This window comes from Hippichthys cyanospilos, chromosome 10, assembly GCF_059441005.1.
Source record: "Hippichthys cyanospilos isolate Australia breed blue-spotted pipefish chromosome 10, RoL_Hcya_1.0, whole genome shotgun sequence".
NCBI lineage: Eukaryota > Metazoa > Chordata > Actinopteri > Syngnathiformes > Syngnathidae > Hippichthys > Hippichthys cyanospilos.
Window position 1 is genome coordinate 7,244,953 of NC_142378.1, and position 21,435 is coordinate 7,266,387.

Here is a 21,435-nt window from a genome sequence, read left to right on the forward strand (position 1 = left end):
TGTGCCTGAAGTGTTCATTAATCTATTATCTAGAATCTGATGAACGAGGAGGAGCAAATACATGCACACGCACCCATAATGTTTTATTTTAACTCAAATACACAGGGAACAATTTAAGTCCAACTTACCATTAATAACTTGCATGCAGGTACAACCCCTATGAAAAATACGGAATCATTTGTTTTGAAGAATGTTCATGCAGTTTAATTTTGTGGGAAAAAAATGCAGATCACAGACAAAATTAAAATTTCAAATACCATGTTTCCGGTTTTAAGAAATACAAGAAGGAATCGAGAGGAAAAAAGACGTTGTAGCCAGTAAAAGTAATTTTTTACACCAAGCAGTGGAAAAAAAGTTTGGTATCCCTCAATTCTGAGGAAAAAAAATGATGTAATCGCCCTGTAAATTTCCATTCTGGACTGACATGAATCATGGCTCAAACACGCGAGATGCCAATGAAACAAAAGAGATGATTATCAAACTTCTTCAAGAAGAAAAGGCAGGAAAGATGTTGGTTGTTCACCATCAGCTGCCTCTAAAAATCTGGACAAAAGACATGGTGAGGTTGCTAAAGGCAAGCAAACTGGTAGACCCAGGAACACATCAAGCATCAGGACCGAAAACTCAATTTGTGTTGAAAACAGAAAATGCACAGCAAAACAAATGAGGAACAAACGGGAAGAAAATTGAGTCTTAGTATAAAGGAAAATGAGATTTACACACAGGAAAGCTAAACCAAAGCCATCATTAACACCCGAACATAAAAAAAAAAAAAAACACGGTTACAACAGGCGAAGAAAAAAGCAATTATGGACTGTGGATGACTGGATGAAAGTCATATACAGTGATGAAACATGAATCTGCATGATGATGCCGCCATTACGCTGCGATTTACGAAACAATTGCATAAAGAAAACAAGCAAATTTCCACAGGTTGATGATATGCGGGTGCATGTTAAGTTAAGGTGCCAGGAGATGACGTCATGACAGCTTTGATAAATGTACAAGTTTATGTTGACTTTTGGTCACTTTTCTTTTCCCATTAATTGAACATTAATTTGGGGATAATGAAAAAAAAATAGGATGACAATGTTCTCATGTTTCCTTATTTTTTTTCTCACAATGGAGTGATTCCAGACTTTTTTTTCCTTCTGCTTGGTCTAAAAAGTAACTGTTACTACCACATCTTTTTTTTAATCTTTTTTTTTAAGCCAGAAAGTTGTCGTTTGAAATGGAATTGTTTTGTATGTTTTTTTTCTTTTTTTTTCTTAAACAACTGCATGACCATCCTTCGTAACTGGTGATGCCTTAATTCTTGGCCAAGGAATGTTTAAGATTTTAAGCAGTTGACAGTAAATGAGGATCTTTTCAAAATAAAGGACTTACCTTCACGTTATGAACCTTTTCAGATTAATGGAGAAATGTCAAATCGCCAGTGACACCAGAAATTCTTGAAGCTCCAACCATATTTGTCTTCATTAACTGAACAGCTAGTTAAGTGGTATTTTAACAAAATTCATTAGCATGCAGGTAGCATAACAAGAGCAGGACCAAAGTTATCATTTACCTTAAGCTTAAAAACATTCTATAAAATGACATTCAATACATAATATCGAACTTCCGAATTCCTCACACCCGAAATAGCTAAAACGTCGTTGACCAGTCGGGTGGTGGCTAGCAAGCTAATATCTAAAAACATAGCAAAATTGGATGGACTTCCCCATGGCAAAACAGGAAATGAAAGTTTACCAAAATAAAACAAGACTAGTGGTACAGATCGGTTTAAGAGAATACTACGTCCGGCTCAGTCTTTTTCACGACCGGAGATCTGATGATCAGAAAACCGAAAACATGTGGAAAAAGTACTTTCGATCAGCGTGAATCTGACCATTTGGCAAAAACTAATTCCCTGCGGATTCAAAATAAAAGTGTCCAAAAAAATAAAGTGTCGGAAAATGTCACAAAAAGCATTAAGGTTCCACTTCACTATTTACTATATTATGTCTTACACTCTGACCCACCCAAACAAATTTACATTTGTGTCCACTTCTATTTTAGACTTTTTTTTGTTCTGTGTAATACAAATACGTCCAAAGCACTTCTTTGTAGGTGATTATTTTGCCTTTGATGGTTGCAAAAAGCTGGTGTGAGTTTAACTTCAGTCCTGATTGACTTCCACCCAAAAAACAGCCCCTAAAAATACTATAAAGCATCAGGTAAATCCAGTGTTTATTTAAGAGTATGCACAAAACACACATCTGCAAATACAACTGTCTTGCAGTGACAGTGTTGGAATCAAATTGTATAACTGAGATACTCACAGCAAGACCGTTGAAAAATGATACAGGGGTTTAAAATAAGCATGTAGCATATCATCTCTAGTCAGAAATGAACATCTCAGAGCACAAGTATTGCAGTGGTAATTAATAAAACTTTTTTTTGATGACTTACACTACATTATTTTAAATTCAAAAGGCTTGACAAAGTGCACTATCCAAAAAGTGCAGTTTTATCTCTCATTTTACCCCAAAAGACACCTTCAGCTCAAATATAAACAAAACTTCTAGAAAATACAACTATAAAACACACAGATAAAACATCGCTTTGTCAAAAGTTATGACAATAGAAATAAATACATACAATCTCACAATCTGTTCACAAAGGTAAAAGAAACATTCAAGAAAGTAGGAAAAAAAATACAACAAGTAATTACACATAGTGGTCAGATATCGCTCCTTGTATGTAGCTGCTTCTCCTGGACCATTTCTTCAAAACTTATGAATACACTTTGCAACAAAATTCAAGTGAATTCAAAAGAACAATGTGGCAATCCCAACTTTTTTTTTGTCTAAAAATGAACTTGAAATGTTACTTATTATGATGTTAATTATTATTTAGCTTGGTTGCTCAAGAAATGAGCAAAGAGAAGTGGACTTGAGGATAGAGCTGCTGTGGCCATTTTGTGTTGTGACGGGGTGACATAGGGTTCACTGCTTAGCCACCTGCTGCTTAGCAATTACCCGTACGTGGGACGTCTGAGGTTATGTGGGGAACTCACTGCGGCTACACAAGGAGCTAGCTCCCAACGCTCACAGTTTACCTTCCGGAAATCAGACCATGACAAAGAATGCACGCAAACTATTGTCTTTGCTTCATGTCTTTTGTTTTTACTGATGGTTATTGTCGACCGGGCCTAGGCCGAGCCCATGAGTACGCCGACGGGAGGGGCGGCTTGGGCGTCTGCGGGGGAGTGCTGATAAAAGGTTTGCGTGCGGTTCACTCTGAGCATTGGCGGGATGGTGGCCGATCGGATGTGGAGGATCCTGGTGTCGGTCACTTCGCAATCGATCTGCATCATCACCTCGAATTCCTTGTCTCCGATGATGCTGTCTGTAAGGGAAGATGAAGAGATACGATTATGTCATTGCATTCCAGAAGTGCCTGCGTGAGTGTTTGAAAACCTTTTCCCACAACACTAAGTTTTTACCAAAAATGAGCATGTTTGCTTTTTTTAAGATTGCGTTTTGAGAGCCATTTAGTAAGATCCAAAATCCAAAACAATTGAACATTTCTCTCGTGTCTACAAACAATGGACAGCAGGACACCACACTATCACTCCTTTTTTTTAGCTGTCGTTTGCTGTACGAAAAAATTCTGCCATTAGCACTCTGAAGTAACGCCGGCAAAAACGCATTTCTATCAGATCTGAGATCACAGTGACACCACCCTTAAATGAACCTTTTACAGCGTGAGACATGCCCTTCCTCCAATGTCAAACCATCATCTACCAGTTTAGAACCGTCCATCAAATTCCAATCTAGTCGCGCCCTAAAGTGTGAGAAAGGACTTCCTTTGAGGCAGCTGGAGGCTCACTTCCAGATGGGAAACTGTAGGTGAGTCACGCTGGATTTCTCCATCATACAAACACATAGAGGCTCCCAACGAGAGCTGGACACGCAGATTTGCGACTAGAAAGCAGCGAGACAGAGAGTGGGGGATGCAGAACTATCAGGCCCCTTGTGGTTTTAGAAGAGGAGACAGTTTGAAATGAGACCATAACTTACCTGACCCATCTTGAAATTTACAAGCATGTGGTTTTTTTAACAGTGGAGACAAAATATCCACGAAAACCAAATCTGCTTGTGAATATCATTTGTGAAATGGTATGATTAATACTAGTGTCACGAAGAGGAAAAAAAAAAAAAAGACCAATTCATCAATGCAGAGAAACGCCATGTCGTCAGTTTGACATGCCTGAAATAATGCATTTGTTTTTCCTTTAGCTCCTTAACCGACACTGACCATCATTGTGATATTGTTTGCTTTGTGAATATTGGTTCCATTTAAAAATGGCAATAAAATAAACATGACCCCATAGCCTTCTGCGATGTGAAAAAAACAAAAAAAAAAACCTCATTGATGAACAACTGAAAAATCCATTTCATTACAGGACATCAACAAACAAGAACGATCCCCCACAAGGGGAACAAACCAAAGACCAAGGTCCTCTTCAGAGCTTTCTGCTACGAAACGAAGCAGTAGGAAGCTTTATAATACATCAACAGAACCAAGCTGTTTAAAAGCTGTTGGATTTTTCCAGGTGCCTGTGCAAAACATCAGAATCAGAGACAGTCTCACAGCATCTTCACATCTTTGCAGAAAGAATCTGGGAGCTCCCTCTACAGCCTGCAAGAATCCGCAGGTGTTCATGTCATTAAATGTTCGTCCGGACAATGACCTCATCGAACGCTAAGGTTCATTCTTCGCACCTGTGTAGAAACACTTTGCAGACCTCTTTGGATGGAATCCAAGATGAAGATCTGTTACGCTTGGACTATTTAAGCCTCACCCTGCTCATCTCAAAGTAACTGAAGCCTGTAGAAGCTGCGTTGAGTGGGCAAGCAGAACTGGTGATTTAGGAATTTTAATCCACTAACCACTGAAAATGTGCTTAGGAGAGCACAGATCTCAGTTAAAACCGCAATTCCGTAAAATGCAAATCCATGAATCAACCCACCCCACGTTCAAAATTATATCTGGTAAGTCAGGCCCGACATGAAAAACACTTACAGTTTTAAAAGGCAGCTTTAAAAAGTGTCCCAATAAAAACGTGTAAAAATCAAGGTCACTCTGTAAGACAGTAACCCATCCCCTTTACAGTTAAATGCAGTATCCTTTTAAGCCTCTCGTATCAAATATCACTAAGACAGTCAGCCAATCCGAATGAACTATGCGGTGAGATGAGAGCCGGGTGAAACGTGACGCTTGTTAACTCACGGCCACTTTTAAAGCGCCGCTTTGTTCAAACCAGATGTCAGGAAAGATTGCCCGTCTGTCTGTCCAGTTTTGGCTCCAAGAACATAAAACCATCACTCAACAAGTCAGTAAGTGACACGGGACGTTTACATTTGCGTCAGCTACCTGGCAGAGTGATAGTTTGACTTTGAAAATAAATACAACCAATGCACTGAGACATTTTTTTTTTATATGCAAGTATTGGCAATTTTATAGCTTGGATACTTGGTCTCTACGCCCAAAAATGAGCATGGGTCATATTTATTAGAACTAACTTTCTGTCACACAGAACGCTCCAATGAGATGCAAGTTAGGTTGATGCAGTGCTCCTCAAATAGTGGGGGGGGGGGCATGAGGTGATGCCAGGGGGAGCACGGATGATCCCAGAAAAAAGGCTTTGTTTTAATAATTTTCATCATTTTCTTTTAGTTTCAGGCACTTTGGTGCACTTGCTTTTTTTTTCCGTTTTAGACTAAGCTATAACCCGTATAAACACGATAAAAATAATTAACAGTTGTTGAAAGTTGATTTATATTGCGTTTTTCTGTTGTTAATGTTAAAAATGATACATGTGTAGGTATACTTAAACAATTTTCAGCAATAATAATCTTATTTATATTCAGTGCATCGACTGGGGGGCGCGCGAAAAGTTTTCACTTTTCTAGGCGGGCGGGGCCTGGCAAAATATAGTCGAGAGACACCGGGTTGATGTAATCAATCTGCTTCCTCAACTATATGCCCCGTTCCTGTTTTTGGTTTGAGACTTCAAACTCAACTCAACCCTATTATTATTTTTTTTGAAAAGACACCAGCAATCCTAATAATTACCCTGTAATTTGCGGGCTACAATCTGGAGTGATCACTTCCTGTCTGAGGGCTCTTATTTGTTCCCGCTTAATGTCAACCCTCATTCTTTCACCGAATCACCCTGATGAACTAAAGGGCACAATAAAACAACCACGAGACATCATCATACTCTTTGGCCAAGCCGCCAAATCTGCCTTTTGCTCCTGCATGTTCTCCATCACTCATTTCCAGATACCATCTGGAGGTGTTCCACAACATTTCAGTGACAGAGCGAGCTGCTGCGGGCTGATAAAGGCTGGAGGTCTGGCACGGATGCCTGAGTAATCCAGAAAGCCATTTTGACAGGATGCTATCTGCCGCATTGGCGCCAAGGCTGAAGTAAATATTCAGGCATGTCCTTACAATGACTTTACATTTTTAACACAGAAAAGGATGTAAATAGAAATCATTAACAGGTGCAGGTCTAATGCATGAACTGCGATGAAATTATGAGCTGATATTTTCCCCCTCTCATGTAGACAATTTAAATCATGTGCCTCGATTGGAGAACAATTGGTATAGAGAATAAAGCTATTTTCCAGCTTCCTTTTGCTTTAAAAAAAATCTTATAACAATTTTTCTTTGTAAGCAGTCATGGTTCAGGTGGTGGTAGGATTATTGAGTAGGGAGATCTTGTAGGGTTTGATTTGGGAAAAAAAAAGCTTCCCAGTAGGTTCTGAATTTGAGAAGCCCTTGTCCTACACCTGGTTCAAATTTGGGTACAAACTGGTGAATTCCCCTGGACAGTTGAGTAATGCCATTTTTTTCAAATTGGGATTATCTTTGAGGCACAGTTAGAAATACTTCGATTGAATCTAATCTCATATGTACTGTCCGTAGTGTATGTCTTTTACTTGAACAGCATGAGCGAATCTATCACACTGGTGAGCGCTCTAATGGTGATGCACTGTTTAGATTAGGATAGTAGGAAAATTTAATCCGGCGTTTTACCTTGAACCGCATGTGGCTGTTGCCGGTTACCCGCAGAACACATGTTCTCAAGAGCAAATAGCCTGTCTCCCACGGTTGATCCACCTGTAAATGATGTCATCGCCCAAACATTCCTCTCCTCCAAACATGTCACTTCCACTTGATTGAGCTACTTTCAAACTCTAACACTCATTAAATAAACACGCACACAGTCCTTATAAGGAGCCACTGCTCAGTCTGATACAACTCTGAGGAGATGCCAAAAGGTCGAGTGACTTCATTCAAAACCTGAGTATGCACGTCGAAGACTATCCTGTTTAGTTGTTAACCAAAATACCACCGCATGTTAAGTTAGTCCTACTCCATATGAAAACCATTTACTGACTGGAAGTGAAACGCATTCCTAAAAAGGGAGCTGGAAAGAATTAGAAATCCTCTGTGGAATAATCAAGCTCCAATGAGAGGATAGTGCCGCTCACCCAGTTGCATTTCATCTCTTAGAAGTTTAAAAAAGAAAAAAAGGAAAATCTTGAAGTCCACTTTCATGGAGGCGAGAAGGCAGGCAGTCATACCAAAGAATCACTCTCACATTTTTGGTTGCTGGCCTTGTGGCATCTGGCGCAGCAGCTGCTGCGCTTGCATTTAAGCTAACGTAAAACTGGTGTCAAAGTCATCACTGTCGCCAAAATCTTCACCCTGGTTTTCTTCAGCGAAAAACTTCAAGGAGATAACCACAGTGTATGCATGCATACAGATGCAAGCTGCAATTCTGATTTATTTTTTAGCAGTAATTGCTGCCAACGTTTAGATTGAATCTAGATGGCACATTTGTTTGGACCTTAATTTCATCACAAAAAAAGGGTCTACATTTCATATTTACAATTGTCATTCCTCCATGACGACACATCTGATGGGCGAGTCTTCCTTGCAGAGCATGAGACTCATATTCAAATCCTTTAGGTTAGGAGAGAAAAAAAAAAAAAAAAAAAAAAAAAAAAAAAAGCTAATATACCCTTGGCAGCTTGCCACAGCATCAGATAAGAAAAAGGCAACAGAAAAATAGATAAAACTGCCAGTGGCAGATGAGAACTACTTGCAACAATCTTGATTGACATGCATTGGCAATGATGATGCAGCACATCTTGAGAAGAATTTTATGAACTCATCAAAATGAAACACATGCAGACTTGAATGATTCATAAGACGGGTGACAGCCAAATGGTGACCTAATTGTAACAGGAACAGTGGGGGTTTACCTCTCGTCCACCAGTTTTCCATTCCAATTGGCTGGAAGAAAAGTCCCTGGTATCCATGAAAGATGGACCCAAGCCGCTGTGCTAGATTAGATAAGCTAAGTGGTCTTGCACATCATTACTTGTAACCTAACGCAACCTTTCCACTGCACAATACCAACACAGCTTAGTTTGGAGTGGTTAATTTTCCATCTTGAAAGTACAATGTGGAAGCTGGGCAAATTTCGCCATATTGAACACATCAGTTCAAGAAAGAACCTCCAACACACTATAACAATGGAGGATGGGCTATTCTATATTTACTTTAACCTAACAGAGGAAGTTAACTGTAGCATGTGTATTTATTTTATTCGATTCTAGCCAAGAAAAGGTCCATTGAAGCAAAGTACAAATTATGGAGTTGAATACTGCAGTATTCAAAGCCAAGGAACATCAACGGGGTGGACTAATATTAGATGCCATATTCATTTTTGTCATTTGAATAAGTGCCACTGGGGCAATGTTGTGGGACATAAAAAAAATAAAAAGAGTACAATAACAAAGTGCTGTAAATTCCGACGTTTTGAACCCCGTGGCTTTTATTGTGATGTGGTTTATCTATTGTCCTTCAAGCAGTCAATAGATTTACACGTCGACATGTCTGACCATTGTAAGCATTAGCCTCCATGTCCATAGAAAAAGTTCTTGCTGATGGGCCTTAAACCCAAAAATAAATTGTTCAACAGTGCTACTGACATCTGGGGGGAAGAAAGTTGGATTTTATTTTCAAACTGTGTGAATCCACTGATGAGTGCAAACATGTGATTGATATTTTTAATACGTTTTTCTCATGTTTATGATAGGTGTGCATTAAGGTCTTCTGGAATTGTTATTTTTAAAAGTGTACCCTCAAATGTAGCACAAACGAGTCCAAGTTAATCAGATAATGTACAGAGAAAACTGGAAAATTAAAATGAAATGCTTTTTTTTTTTTACTTTGATACATTAAATTTCTAAAATCATGTAATTTAAAGGTGGATTGGAAACGCCTCACACTTATATAGACAGTCAAACTTTAAACTATATCCGAGTGAGAGGCATAAGGATACAAAAGCTGCTTATTTTTTTCCTCTTCACAGAATCTTTTTTTCCGTTTCTTTTAGTAGTATGATTATTATATAAAGATGTCAGGCCTGGCATCTGTTAAATTATTTCAAGTACATGACTTGCAAAGCCACCACCAAAAGGAAATCACAACACTGAAAAAGCTTTTTTTTTTTTTTTTTTTTAATCTTTGTGCCTGTGGTTTGGACAGTGGCTGTGCAGCCACGTTGCAGCTCTGCTAAATGCAGCGGGGAGAAGAACAGGCTGTGACAAAGGCCACTGAGGACTCCAGATGAAAGAAATTTGGGGTAAAAACTCAACAATAGTGAAACTACATTGATACAGGCAGCACACATGCTAGAAGTTGGGTCACGGATGTTTTTCATTGCAAGTGTTAAAGAGCACAAGTACGGCATTCATGTGGAGTGGTACTGAGCTCCCGACTCGCATGAGTTCAAGTGCTGACTGATCCATTTCCACGACTGTTGTGAAGAGTCCTTACCGTTTATGTTCATAGCAGGCAACACCACAGACATCTTTGGGCGTCTTCCTTTGTTGTGGCTGGTGGCAGGAAGTAGCAGATGATCCTGAAAACCAAAACTAGAAAGTTATGGAAAATATTCAACGGGTGTATTATCCTTTTATAAATTAGAGGCTTCTCATTTAAGGGTGCAGAAAAGATCCCTGTGGTCAATACTGATCATTTCTTAGAAATGTCACAAAATTGTGTCCAATTTCCACACTGAAGCCTATAATCAAAATCATCTTCCTCCGTTCCCAAGAGACGAAAAAGGCCATGATTTGTTTATGAGGCTGTACATTTTAGTACAGTGGGATGGGAGTTAAGAATTTAATACAAATGCATACTTAGTTTTTTGCGTCTGTGTGTCATGCATTCATGCAAACACCCGTATGACTAAAAAGCAGCGGTTGAGTGTTTTGTTATTATTATGACACTATGTGTTTTACTGCATTTACTATGACTGTGTGTTTTACTGCATTTAGTATGAGATCAGTGAGAGCATTACTAGAGGATACGAGGATTGAGGGATGCCAAAATTCTACATATCGTGGGCCAAACCACTTATACTTGTCAACAAGCCCGAATATCAGGACCAGAATATGAAATCCACATCAAACATAAAATTTATGAAGAATAAATCATGTCTCACAAGTAGGCTTAGCATAGTATTTAGTGGAACCTCACACAAACACAAGCGACTTTTCAAGCGACAATTTTTCATTTTAAAACTATACTTCCCATGGGAAATAATGTAGAAGTCAGACCTTGGCCAGGATAAAATCCAATTAGCTTTACAGGCAACATTAACATAAATAAGTATTCAGTACATACAGTGTGATGCCCCAAATCTTGTTATGTGTTGACTTGCCATTTGTCACAAGTACAGTATAACTAAAATCAATGGAAAAAAAATGGTGTAAGAGAATCACTGATGTTTGAGCACCAATTTAATGTGCTCAGTACATGTGGATGTTCTTATTCTTTCAGGTCATTTCTTTCTCATTGCAATGGCAACCACTTTTATAAAGCTAAGTAACAAGATTTTACTACCCTAATACCTGTGAGCAGTTAAAACCGAATCAGTGGTGGTGTGCTAATATATAAGGTTTACAATCTGATATATGCTCATGGCACGGCGAACAAATAGGATGAAAGCCACCATGAGAGAATTTAACCCAACATGAGCAAGTATGTGACCATGTAGAAAATATCATGTATATTACTGCTTATCGTTAAAAGTATTTTCAGCCAGACAATCTTGACTAAGAGATTCATGCTCCGTAATGACAGGTACCTTTTCCTTGAGACATTATGACTAAAACCCTGAAGCGAGTGTTTCCACCACGTCACCCCAATACACCCTTCCATAAAGCTGCAGGTGCCACAACACAAGGAGTACTTCAATTTTTCTGGTTGCGCAGAGAGGTATATTTTCCATCCCCTCAGCTCATTTCACGCTCAAAGAGAGGCCATAGGTGCTTATTTATCTGTGAGGGGCTTTAAGTGATCTGGGGTTCCACAGGACCAAGTCAGAGCAATGTGAACAATGAGCTGAAAGTGGATGGGAGGGCAAAAATGGATCAACTATTCACAAAACAAATGTGAAAATTAATAATGATTGCCTTCAAATTCCAAATTCAATCCAGAACCTTGGCTCGTCTTGTAATCACATCATACAGAGTGGGGAAAAAAAGGCCCCCATACTTTCAAATACGTAGATCCAAGAACCCAGGAAACAAAACACACACAAATAAAACTTGCACGCGAACAGATTCTTACAAATTAACTACCACAATGAGCAACTAGGCAGTCGACCGCTAGCTCGCGGCCGATGCATTGAGCATCCCTACTATACAAGATAAACATAATTTCAGGATTTGTTATGGATCAGAGAATTATATTACCTGTGAATAAATACACTTTAAGATGAAAATATTATTAACATTTCAGTAGGTTTATAATGTTTTTGTTTCTAAACATTAAGTGGAGAAATTCAAATGGGAAAAGACAACTGAAAGGAGCCCGTTGTATTTGTTCTGATACTCCCTGTGTGAGTATCCTCTGGAAAAACAGGACAGCACTAAAACCCAAACGATCAAAGACCTTTTATTGAAAGTGATGTCCAGTCTTAATCATGTCAAGCGAGAGAAAATAAAAAACAGGCCCCTTGCTTAAAGCGAGGAAAGAAGCCTAATGAAGAAAGGCAGAGGGGATGAAAAACGACAGGTCGTCGTGCATAAAACTATAAACCACGCACCTAATGATGGCAAATGGGCCAAGAGAAGAAAGGACTGGAAAAGGCAAGTTACACCCTTGGGTGTGTGAATATTATCCCATTCGCCGTTGTGGATTCACAATACATTTTTATGTTAAGGAACAGACATATTACACACTATTTATGATTCATTCATAAGGCACTATTAGTCATTTCATGGACAGTTTACTGGAAAAGACAAATTTATGAGGGTCTAGCGGATAATTAGTGAAACTGTTAAACTATTACAAAGTGATTTTACATTGCGGGTGTCAATGAGAGTTTTGTTTTTTTGAGGCTATAAATCAAAACTTACCCTGCGGAAAGATACGACGTAAAACGTGTCGCCTCGCCGGTTCATCTCGGCAAAGAAGTCGCTGTACGTGTGTGTGGGTCTGTAGTACACCTGTAGCTCACTGCCAGGGATCCTTCCAAACAGAAATATGGCATCAGAAACATGGTAAAACAAATCACTGCAGTCATCCATCTATTTTTTAAAGGCACTTTACTCTATTAGCCCATTCAAACTTAAAGAATTCATTCTCATCCATTCACTGTGTATGTGCACTGTAACCACAATATAACCCCGATTTTAAAGAAGTCGCCCCCAAAATTTTCTTGTCAATAATATTGGTGGTCAAACAAAAAAAAGGAAGTATTAGCATTGGTAGAATTAGAAAAACAATCCTAAATAAAAATCCCTAAAAAATTCAATTGCCTATACTATTTTTTGTGAGTGATTTTCATGCAAATAAGCAAACCCCTCTGTGATCTTTATGCAAATCAGCAAACCTCTGTGTCTAGGATATGAATCAGAAAGAGGAAAAAAAAAAAAACCTCATAGTTGAACTTAGGCCGCTGGACCTGTTAAAACAGTTTCCCCTTCGTCCTTCACATTTCCGAGCCAAGGAGGGGAAAAAAACTATAGGGGGCCAGCAAAACCTATTGACTCCATCTGTCTGATGTGAGTGCAGCTCAGCAGAAAAGGTTTTGAGAGCCAAAACTCTGAAGTCAAGTACTGGGGTCATCCTTTACAATCTGTGCTTCATTAAACTGTAAAAAGCAAGAAGGGGGGACAATTTCCAAAAAAGGAGAAGACATTTTACCTCCCATTATGGTTCCATTTAAAGAACCACTTAAGTCAAATGCCATTATATGAACACTTTGCTTTATGCGATGGTGTCATGTCATGGAAAATGTATAATCTTAGGTGTATCGTTTTTCTTCCGACAGTGTGTGTAATTAATGCCAGGCTGCAAGTAAGTTGTCCCACCAAAGCTTTTGAAAGGGACAAAGGAATTCAAAATCATGTTTATGACACTCTGGCTTGTTAAAGGGCGAATAGCATCTTTTCCAATTCCAACGCACATATTGTGCCCCAGACAACATTTGTTAGTATTTATCTGACTGAAACTTTACCTCTGTTGAGCTATATTTCTTAAAAATTAAGCTTCATTAACTGTGCAGTACTGTGAATACACTAACCACTCCTTAATGACTCTTTAAATTAAAGATCATGCCATTACTCACTTTTCTTTGGCAGATGGAACTGTGACAATTTGAGAGCTCTCTGCATCCTTAGGTTCGGTTTTCTGTTGGAAAATTGAAAACATGGTCTCAGTTATGGTACCACTCATTAACAACAATAGCATGAGCTGACAAAAGGCCAACCATAGAGGTTTTTGATCCATGCTGAATGTTAAAAGATCATAAATATATATAGCTTATGAATAAAAAAAAAAAAACCCTCTATGTCTACTACCACACAAAATTATAATGAATATCTGTGCAGCTTTTAATGATTTGGAGCTAACCACGGTAACACTGGGAGAAAAAAAAATATGAGAAAAAAAAAAAAAAACAAAGCAGAGGGGCGGGGGCTTGCAGCAATTCCACAGATGCCCCCTTGAGTGTTGTGTTTACTTTCTCTTGGTTGCCGAATTAAATCCTGCTCAAAATGGAGGAACAAGATGACACAAATGTGGAAGGTGTGCGTGGAAGTAAAACAGAGTTTAAAAAAAGAGAGGCTTTACTTTGTCAAAGACCTTCATGATTATTAGATTACTTAGTTTTAGTATAGAGACACAGTGATTAGCTAACTTAGTTTTAGTTCAGAAATATTTTTTAAGAGGTATGCATGGCAAAAAGAGTTTGCAGAATGAGCTGATGGGACTTGCCAGAATGCTCCTGGAGGGTCTGAGGTGGTTGTTACTCATGCGCCTGGATTTGGTCAGCTGCACGTCATGTCGGTGGACCCAGCCCCTCAACTCATGGGCCATCCTGTCGATCAAAGTCAGCAAACATTTAACACATTCAATCCCAAAAACATATTTTTATGTTTTTTAAGGTTACACGCATTCAGGTACTTTAGGTAATTAAGTACTAAGGTAATTGATTGCTTTATGTACTAAGTGCAAAAGTGAATGTCTGGAATTGGAGGATCTATTTATTATCTATGGTGGGATATTCAGTAGGTCATGCTTGAAGGAATTAAACACTCACTCAATACACTTGGTCCTATTAACAGGCGGCAGGCAAGGGGGCGGCGGCCTAAGGAAGTTGAGCTCCTTCACCACCATCAAGGCCTTGTCTTCAGCACTGCAATGCCACAAAGTGATGACAAGAGGCCAAGAATGTTGATGAGAGTCAAAAACATGTTGAACTTGGAAAAGCGCATGCGACAATTTCACATTCACTTTAATGATCTGTTAAAAATGTTCTTCTCATTAAGAATATGCTTTCAATGCAAAGGGAGAGCCAAGATGGCCACTTGCCTTGCGTCTGCAGTTAAAACACCCGTGACGAGTGGGCGAGAGGAAAGCGAAAGACTTGGTTTCAATCTGGGTACAAGTGCAATTTTATTGAGTTCTTTATTGCATTGATTGAATTTTAATATCTCCCATGTGTAACAATGGTAAGGCTTCTTGCCAGCCAGTATAGTTTAAGCCTATGGCACACATGATGGATATTTTGGTACATTGCTGATAAAAAAAAATAAAATTAAATTAAATCCATGTCATAACTTTGGAAGCACCTTCAAATTCTAATGGACCCAACACATTTAAGAAGACGTCAACCCCCAAAAATTATTTTCACTAATGTGTATTGCAGCCCCACTAGTCTAAACATTTGACATTATGATTAATAAGGCATTCGTGGGATATAAATAGCAAAATCAGCTGTTTTTTCTTTTTCTTTTTTAATGCATCTATCGGGGTGGCGACTTTCCCCCTTTGCTACAGACTGAAAAGGAATCCATAGTAACCACCAATCACAGATCATCAAAGTATGAAAATACTTCATACACCAGTGTTTTCAGTAGAAGTAAGCATGACATTAAAAGCTCTTTTTGTCACATATTAGGCATTTATATTTATTCTACAATATTGTAGGCAAGTAAATGTTTATTCTCTACAAAATGTATTTTTGTTACTTTTAGGCACACGCTGGCCCTTTTCTTTCTGTTGTGTCATTGACGTATAAAAAGCTGTTAAATATTAGCCCTGCAATCAATAGTTGCTACTGCCAAGCAATATGACTTTTATTAGTTGACATATTGCATTTATTCGTGTATTAGGTTTAAATAGATGACCAGCTGGACCTACAAAACAAACAGCTGAGTGTCAAATACGGTTCCTATGCATGTTTTTTTTTTTTATAGGCCATGACCAACAAATGGAGAAAAAAAGAAAAACGAAAAAAAAAAAGAAACCTTCACGAGTCAGCATATACTGTAACTATTACCGTAAGTTTATGGATCGCTGACGTCTAAACTCGGAGCCCACCTGCGAGGGCGCTTATTACCAAAACGTGGGCCACCAAAGAAATCCCCCTCAACCTCGGCCAACTTTCCAAGTCCAGGAAAAAGTTCTGTTAGACAACATGTCAGACCACAGGGGCCTGATCGTAACTCTGACGGAGGGGCGCATATTAACCTTTCTGCACACACAGCTTCCTATTCAGGCAGACCCCCAGATTAGGTTGCATTATTCCCCCCAATCATCCTGTCCTCTGCAAGCATTTGGCACTGTCACCCCTTTTTTGAAAATGCTAATGTGTTCCTTCCTCCCTGTATTGGTTTTACGAAAGCTGATACTACAGGTGACTGGCTTGTATTAACAAGTGACATAGTGCACATGTATATCTGACAAAACACATGCTGCCAATACTTTGGCCTTTACCCACCTTGCAAAACATCATTTTCAGGTTGCGGGTGTGCAGAGGTAACGTACCAAATACGAATGTTATTTGTGCAATTTACAAATGAGGCTGGATGGGCGTTGATTGCTTTTAAAATAGAAAGAAAAATATATAAGCCCTTAGAAAAATAAGCTGTTACTGGTGATATAAAACTGGATGTCAAACATGGCCTGACCCCAATTTCCACCTTGCTACTCAGCTCGGTGATATTTGAAGGCACACACGTTTGGAGAAGAGGCAGAGAGCCCCTTGCGCTCATGTTTACAAATGTCGTAATGAGTTGGTACCAGTTCAAGCTAGGCCTCAAACACAGGTGCATCATTGGACACAGAGTCAACGTCACGTCAAGCACGTTACCTGTATGCCGTCTCAACAGCGTCGTTTGCAACAGGCTCGCCCTTGCTGTCTGTTTCCTGGGAGAAACCTAGCAGGTGTCTGCTATGCTGCACAGACATAACCTCCAGCCCAGAACCCGAGTTGCCCTGAAGTTGACTGATGAAAGCGGACGTGGAGAGAAACAGAAAGGAAAAATTAGGATACTTGGGATGGTGGAAAGAAAAAGGAAATTCCAAGTGGCCCTCATCCTGTGAACACACAGTAGTTTTTTTAAGCCACAAAACACAAATTCAATTCTGATCTAGTCTGTGCGATCCAAAGCACACTGAAGAGCCCATACGGTGTCTTCACTGCTTTTACAACACCAGGTGGCATTTTCATTTTACATTTCAAAAAGGATTTTGGCATGTAAAAAGTGGGCATACTTTTGTCTTGACACTCAAAGCTGATCTCAGCTAGGGAGCACACCACAAAAGCAACAAAAACTAGAAAGTTTTTATATGCAAGTGCTGCACAGCGAAATATCAGAACCAGTAAAGCTTAGCAAAGTCAACAAATCCAACTCGCATCCCTTGTGGAGGACATCCTCCCCAGGAGAAAAAACATTTTTATAACATGACATCAGAGAATCTGTTGTTATAGTTGGAATTTAAAAATACCGCTATTTGCAAATGGGCCAAATGGAGCTCTTTTATATAACCTGTCTTAATTCATCAGATGTGGTAATAGTCAACGCAGAGATAAAAAGGAATGACCACATAAGTATTTCACGCCACACGTAGAGCGAGACATTGTTTTGTTCCGATGGTCACATGGGGTAAATGTTTACATCCGACCAAAACCCCAGCAGGGTTGTTCTGAGGCTTATTTCCCTATTAGTCACAAAGCCCTATAAACTCTAAAGAGAACATCTGAAGAATGATTGCAAAGATGACCAAATGAACAAGGACATAACCAGACGGACCACTTAATTCTTACGGTCCATGGTTGCATTGAAACACATTGTATGCATCAACCGCTTTATTGTAATCACGGCAAAGTCGTAGCTAAAGCTAAAATTGGCCCGCGATTTGACAAACTGTCAACCGCTTGCAGCAAACAGCCTGATTCAATAGGAACTAGTTTGCACTGTTCCCAATTAGCCTTTGGATTATGTCTGACATGACAGGCAGGAGTCCCACAGTGAATCATCGGGATTCCCATTTATTTCCTCCGGTGAGCACACAGTAAATTAAATATAGCAGTAATGGTACTCTTACAGTAACTGCCAACGACTTTTCTTAAAATAAAGCGGCAACAACAAACGTCTATTCCAGTGTTACCTTATTGGTCCGACATTAAGCACAAGGAAGACCAGGACTGCCATGAGGCACACAGCTCGTCTCTTGGGAGCAGTTGCCTTCAGCACGGAATTCTGTGGGGGGCAAAAAAAGAAAGTTTTTTTTTTTTTTTTTTAATTCAAACAGCATGTCTAAGCCTAGTTGTGTATGACATCATTTTATGTGGGACTTTTTCCTCAGAAGTAGGATGTAGCTGAAGTATTTCAGTAGATATTTTTCAGGAATGTTTTTATTTTCTGACAATATTTTTACATTACATCTCCCTACATTTGAACACCACTGACATTTACCTTACTTTGCCAAAATTGGCTTATTACTTTTTCAACCTCTGTGGATGAGAAAATAATCGGTACTTGGACTTTATAGTGTGTATGAGTACCTCTACTACCTTTGCTTTTCTCTGGAACAGGGGTGGACGACTGGAGGCCCATGACCACACTCTCAGAGTGGCCATATCAAAATGTTCTAAATTATTTTAGTATTTTTATATAACCCCAAAAAAATCAAATAAAGACATTGTTAAAACAAAAAAAAAAAACAGGCAAGGAAAAGTAGGAGGGATGGGGAAAAGAAATCTGTGAAATAAGAAAAAAATCAACCTCCCCCTCCCAAAAAATTGCAATATGATCATAGCATACAGAATCATGAGAATGCATGATTATGCAGGGGTTGAATAAAGTTCTAAGTTGTAATATCTCAATTCACCACTAAATGGCAGACATGGTTTAGGGGAGGGGAGGTAGGCGGAATAGGGAAAAAAGGAAGCTGTGAATGTTGTTTTTTTGGGTGGGGGGGTGCAGAAATTAAATTTCGTTTGGGTCAGCAGTTCTGTGTTGACATTAAATAGAATTTTTTGCACTAGGGGAGGAAAAGGGAAAAAATAAGAATGAGGTTATTTGATTCAAATTATTTGTTGTAGAATAACTATGTGGTTATTTGTTTCAAATTGTTCGTTGTTGGGTTAGGATAGAGCATCTTTTCATAGAGCATAGATAATGTATTATGAAAAACAAAGAGCACCTATTCTGCATGTATGCACATGTCCATTTTTAAAATGTGATTTTTTTTTTCTACATCTTGTTAGGAAGTATATGATCTTTTGCGGGCCTCGCCCAGGGACACCGATGAAAAATTTGACTGCATTTAAGTTGCTTATCCCTTCTCTCAAGTGTTAACGTCGCCAACATTGCCTAAAGCTCAGCGATGTCTCCATGCTCACCTCACTCAGCAGGCCTTCCAGTTGCCTCTTGAGGCTGCCGTTTTCGCTTTTAAGTGCCGCATTCTCCGACAGTGCCATTTTCAGGCGTGCTTCTAGTGACAGCAGATATTCTTTCTTCTTCTTGCGGGACAAGGACGCAGACTCGCGGTTCTTTATCATGCGCTGCTGCCTCTGGGAAAACTTTGACTGAGGTTGGAAAAGTGGGACAGGCAGAAACAAGGGGTGGGAGAAGAAAAGAACAACACTTAGGAATATGACTCATGTCACAGGATTGATCACATCTGGATGCGTTTGGGGAGCACCTATCCAAACAGGACCAATGGGGCAGCTATGATGTGAGAATGCAATTTATGCCCACACGAACCACCTGCTGGGGCTGTATATCACTCGCGCCTTACACTAGTGTGACATCATGTTTATACATGTTCTAAATTGCCTTTCATTTCTGTGATGAATGTCCCCAGTCAATCTTGTGTACTTATATTGCATATTATCCAAATATAAAGCAGTTTTTTTCACATTGAAGCTTGAAAATCTGCTTGGCTGTTATTGTGGTAATATTTTATATGTTATTGTAATGGAGAAAATGCCTTGACAGTTTACTGCGAACAAGAAATGAAAATGTGCAGAGAAAACATGGAATGAAGTAATGTGGTCATCGGTTCTACCTGCACGAAACCGAGTCTACATCAAATGTTGACAACTTGGAACAAGCCAAATGTGCCCTGTTACCGAGCCATATGTTGCTTCAACATTTACAAATACAAAGGCATTATTATCTGTTCACATTGCATCTCATTGTGTTAAAAGTTCCATTACATACTTCATTTCTGTGGTCATGAAGTGTGACAAAAGAAAAGAGTGACAAGAGCAGAATGCTGGCAGGAAAGACAAGAGACCACAGTGCCAGTAAAAAGAAACATGAGATAGAAGGAATTGGATAAAGGAAAAGGAGGTCAGGGTTGCTTCACTCGCATTCCTGTTTAGTACTAATGATGGGGGAGTCTTAAATACAAATGCTTAAGTCATCTGTCAATGGGTTCACGACATCCATGCACCTCATTCACACCCCAGAGGCTATAAGTGCATGTGATGAAGCTTCTGTTGAAGAATATTTACATCAAAATGCTTTAAGCGCTGGTGAGGAAGGATGTGTTTAGGGAGCGTGTCATCCGTTTGAGAAATGTTTTCCTATTACGGACCCACAAAATCCTCTGATGAGTTAAAGACTTGAAAACAATGTTGAGCTACGTTTGAACAAGCTGTGGGAGTCATACGATTTCAAACCAAAACTTCATTTTAGAGAAATAAAATGGCTCATTCAGTCGGGCACTTTTTTTTTTTTTTTTAAACTTTGAACAGGTATGTGATCCGCTATAATTATGTAGATCCCAATTAATCAATTTGCAAATCAAGAACTATTTTGAAAATCAAGTACTCATCTGAAAACATTTTTTTAATGAAAAACAATTGTCCAAAGTCTTTGTCAGCCTCAACACTAATTATTTCTAATATTTTGTAGTTAAAAAAAAAGACTATTTCTGTGTTTAATCAAAAAATTAGCAAAATGCTGCTTTTAATTAAAAAAAAAAACACCTAACTACACCTGTAGATCAGTTTCATAAAGGTCGGTGAGAATTTTGTATGAAGTCAGAGTCTAATATTACACAACCTCTTAGGGATTGCCCAAACCGTCTCATAACAGGGGATAAGAAATAAAACAACTAATTGGTAGTAATCAAAAAATCTGGATTGAAAAGGAATATCTGACTAATTGATGGGAGTAATAGCTAGTAATACATTTTTATGCAAAATAAACCTTGATCCAATTATTTGCTCAATAAATGGCATAATCAATACATCATTGATTCTATAAATATTTGAATGACAGCCCTACTTCATCTAAGATAGTTTCACACTCAAGCTACATTGTTAAACAAAACCAAAAACATATTTTTTGCATTTTAACAATTTAGAATCTGGCGTTTCCTGAAAGATCACATTTTACCCAGTCACACCTTTAAAACAAAGCAAAACAGAAATGAACAAAATACTGGACCAATGCAAATATTGAGAAAAAAAAAAATCCACGCTACTACAAACAGACGCGTTCCATAGGCCTCTAAGATCACAGGACTAATAGCCCTGTCAGTGAT

The 21,435-nt window shown here is 38.8% G+C and overlaps 1 protein-coding gene across 1 annotated transcript in view; it reads right to left on the minus strand.

Annotated features, from left to right (window-relative positions):
* Window positions 1–2,212: 2,212 nt before the first annotated feature.
* The window catches only part of atf6 (activating transcription factor 6), a 30,553-nt gene continuing 11,330 nt past the window's right edge, over window positions 2,213–21,435 (minus strand). The window contains exons 8-16 of the mRNA XM_088426117.1: window positions 19,280–19,465; window positions 18,043–18,134; window positions 16,742–16,876; window positions 14,687–14,782; window positions 14,362–14,464; window positions 13,715–13,776; window positions 12,501–12,612; window positions 9,910–9,994; window positions 2,213–3,390 (exon numbers count right to left, since the gene is read on the minus strand). Coding sequence (XP_088282243.1) covers window positions 3,194–3,390; window positions 9,910–9,994; window positions 12,501–12,612; window positions 13,715–13,776; window positions 14,362–14,464; window positions 14,687–14,782; window positions 16,742–16,876; window positions 18,043–18,134; window positions 19,280–19,465 — 1,068 coding nt within the window. The 3' untranslated portion in view covers window positions 2,213–3,193. The remainder of the gene's footprint in view (window positions 3,391–9,909; window positions 9,995–12,500; window positions 12,613–13,714; window positions 13,777–14,361; window positions 14,465–14,686; window positions 14,783–16,741; window positions 16,877–18,042; window positions 18,135–19,279; window positions 19,466–21,435) is intronic.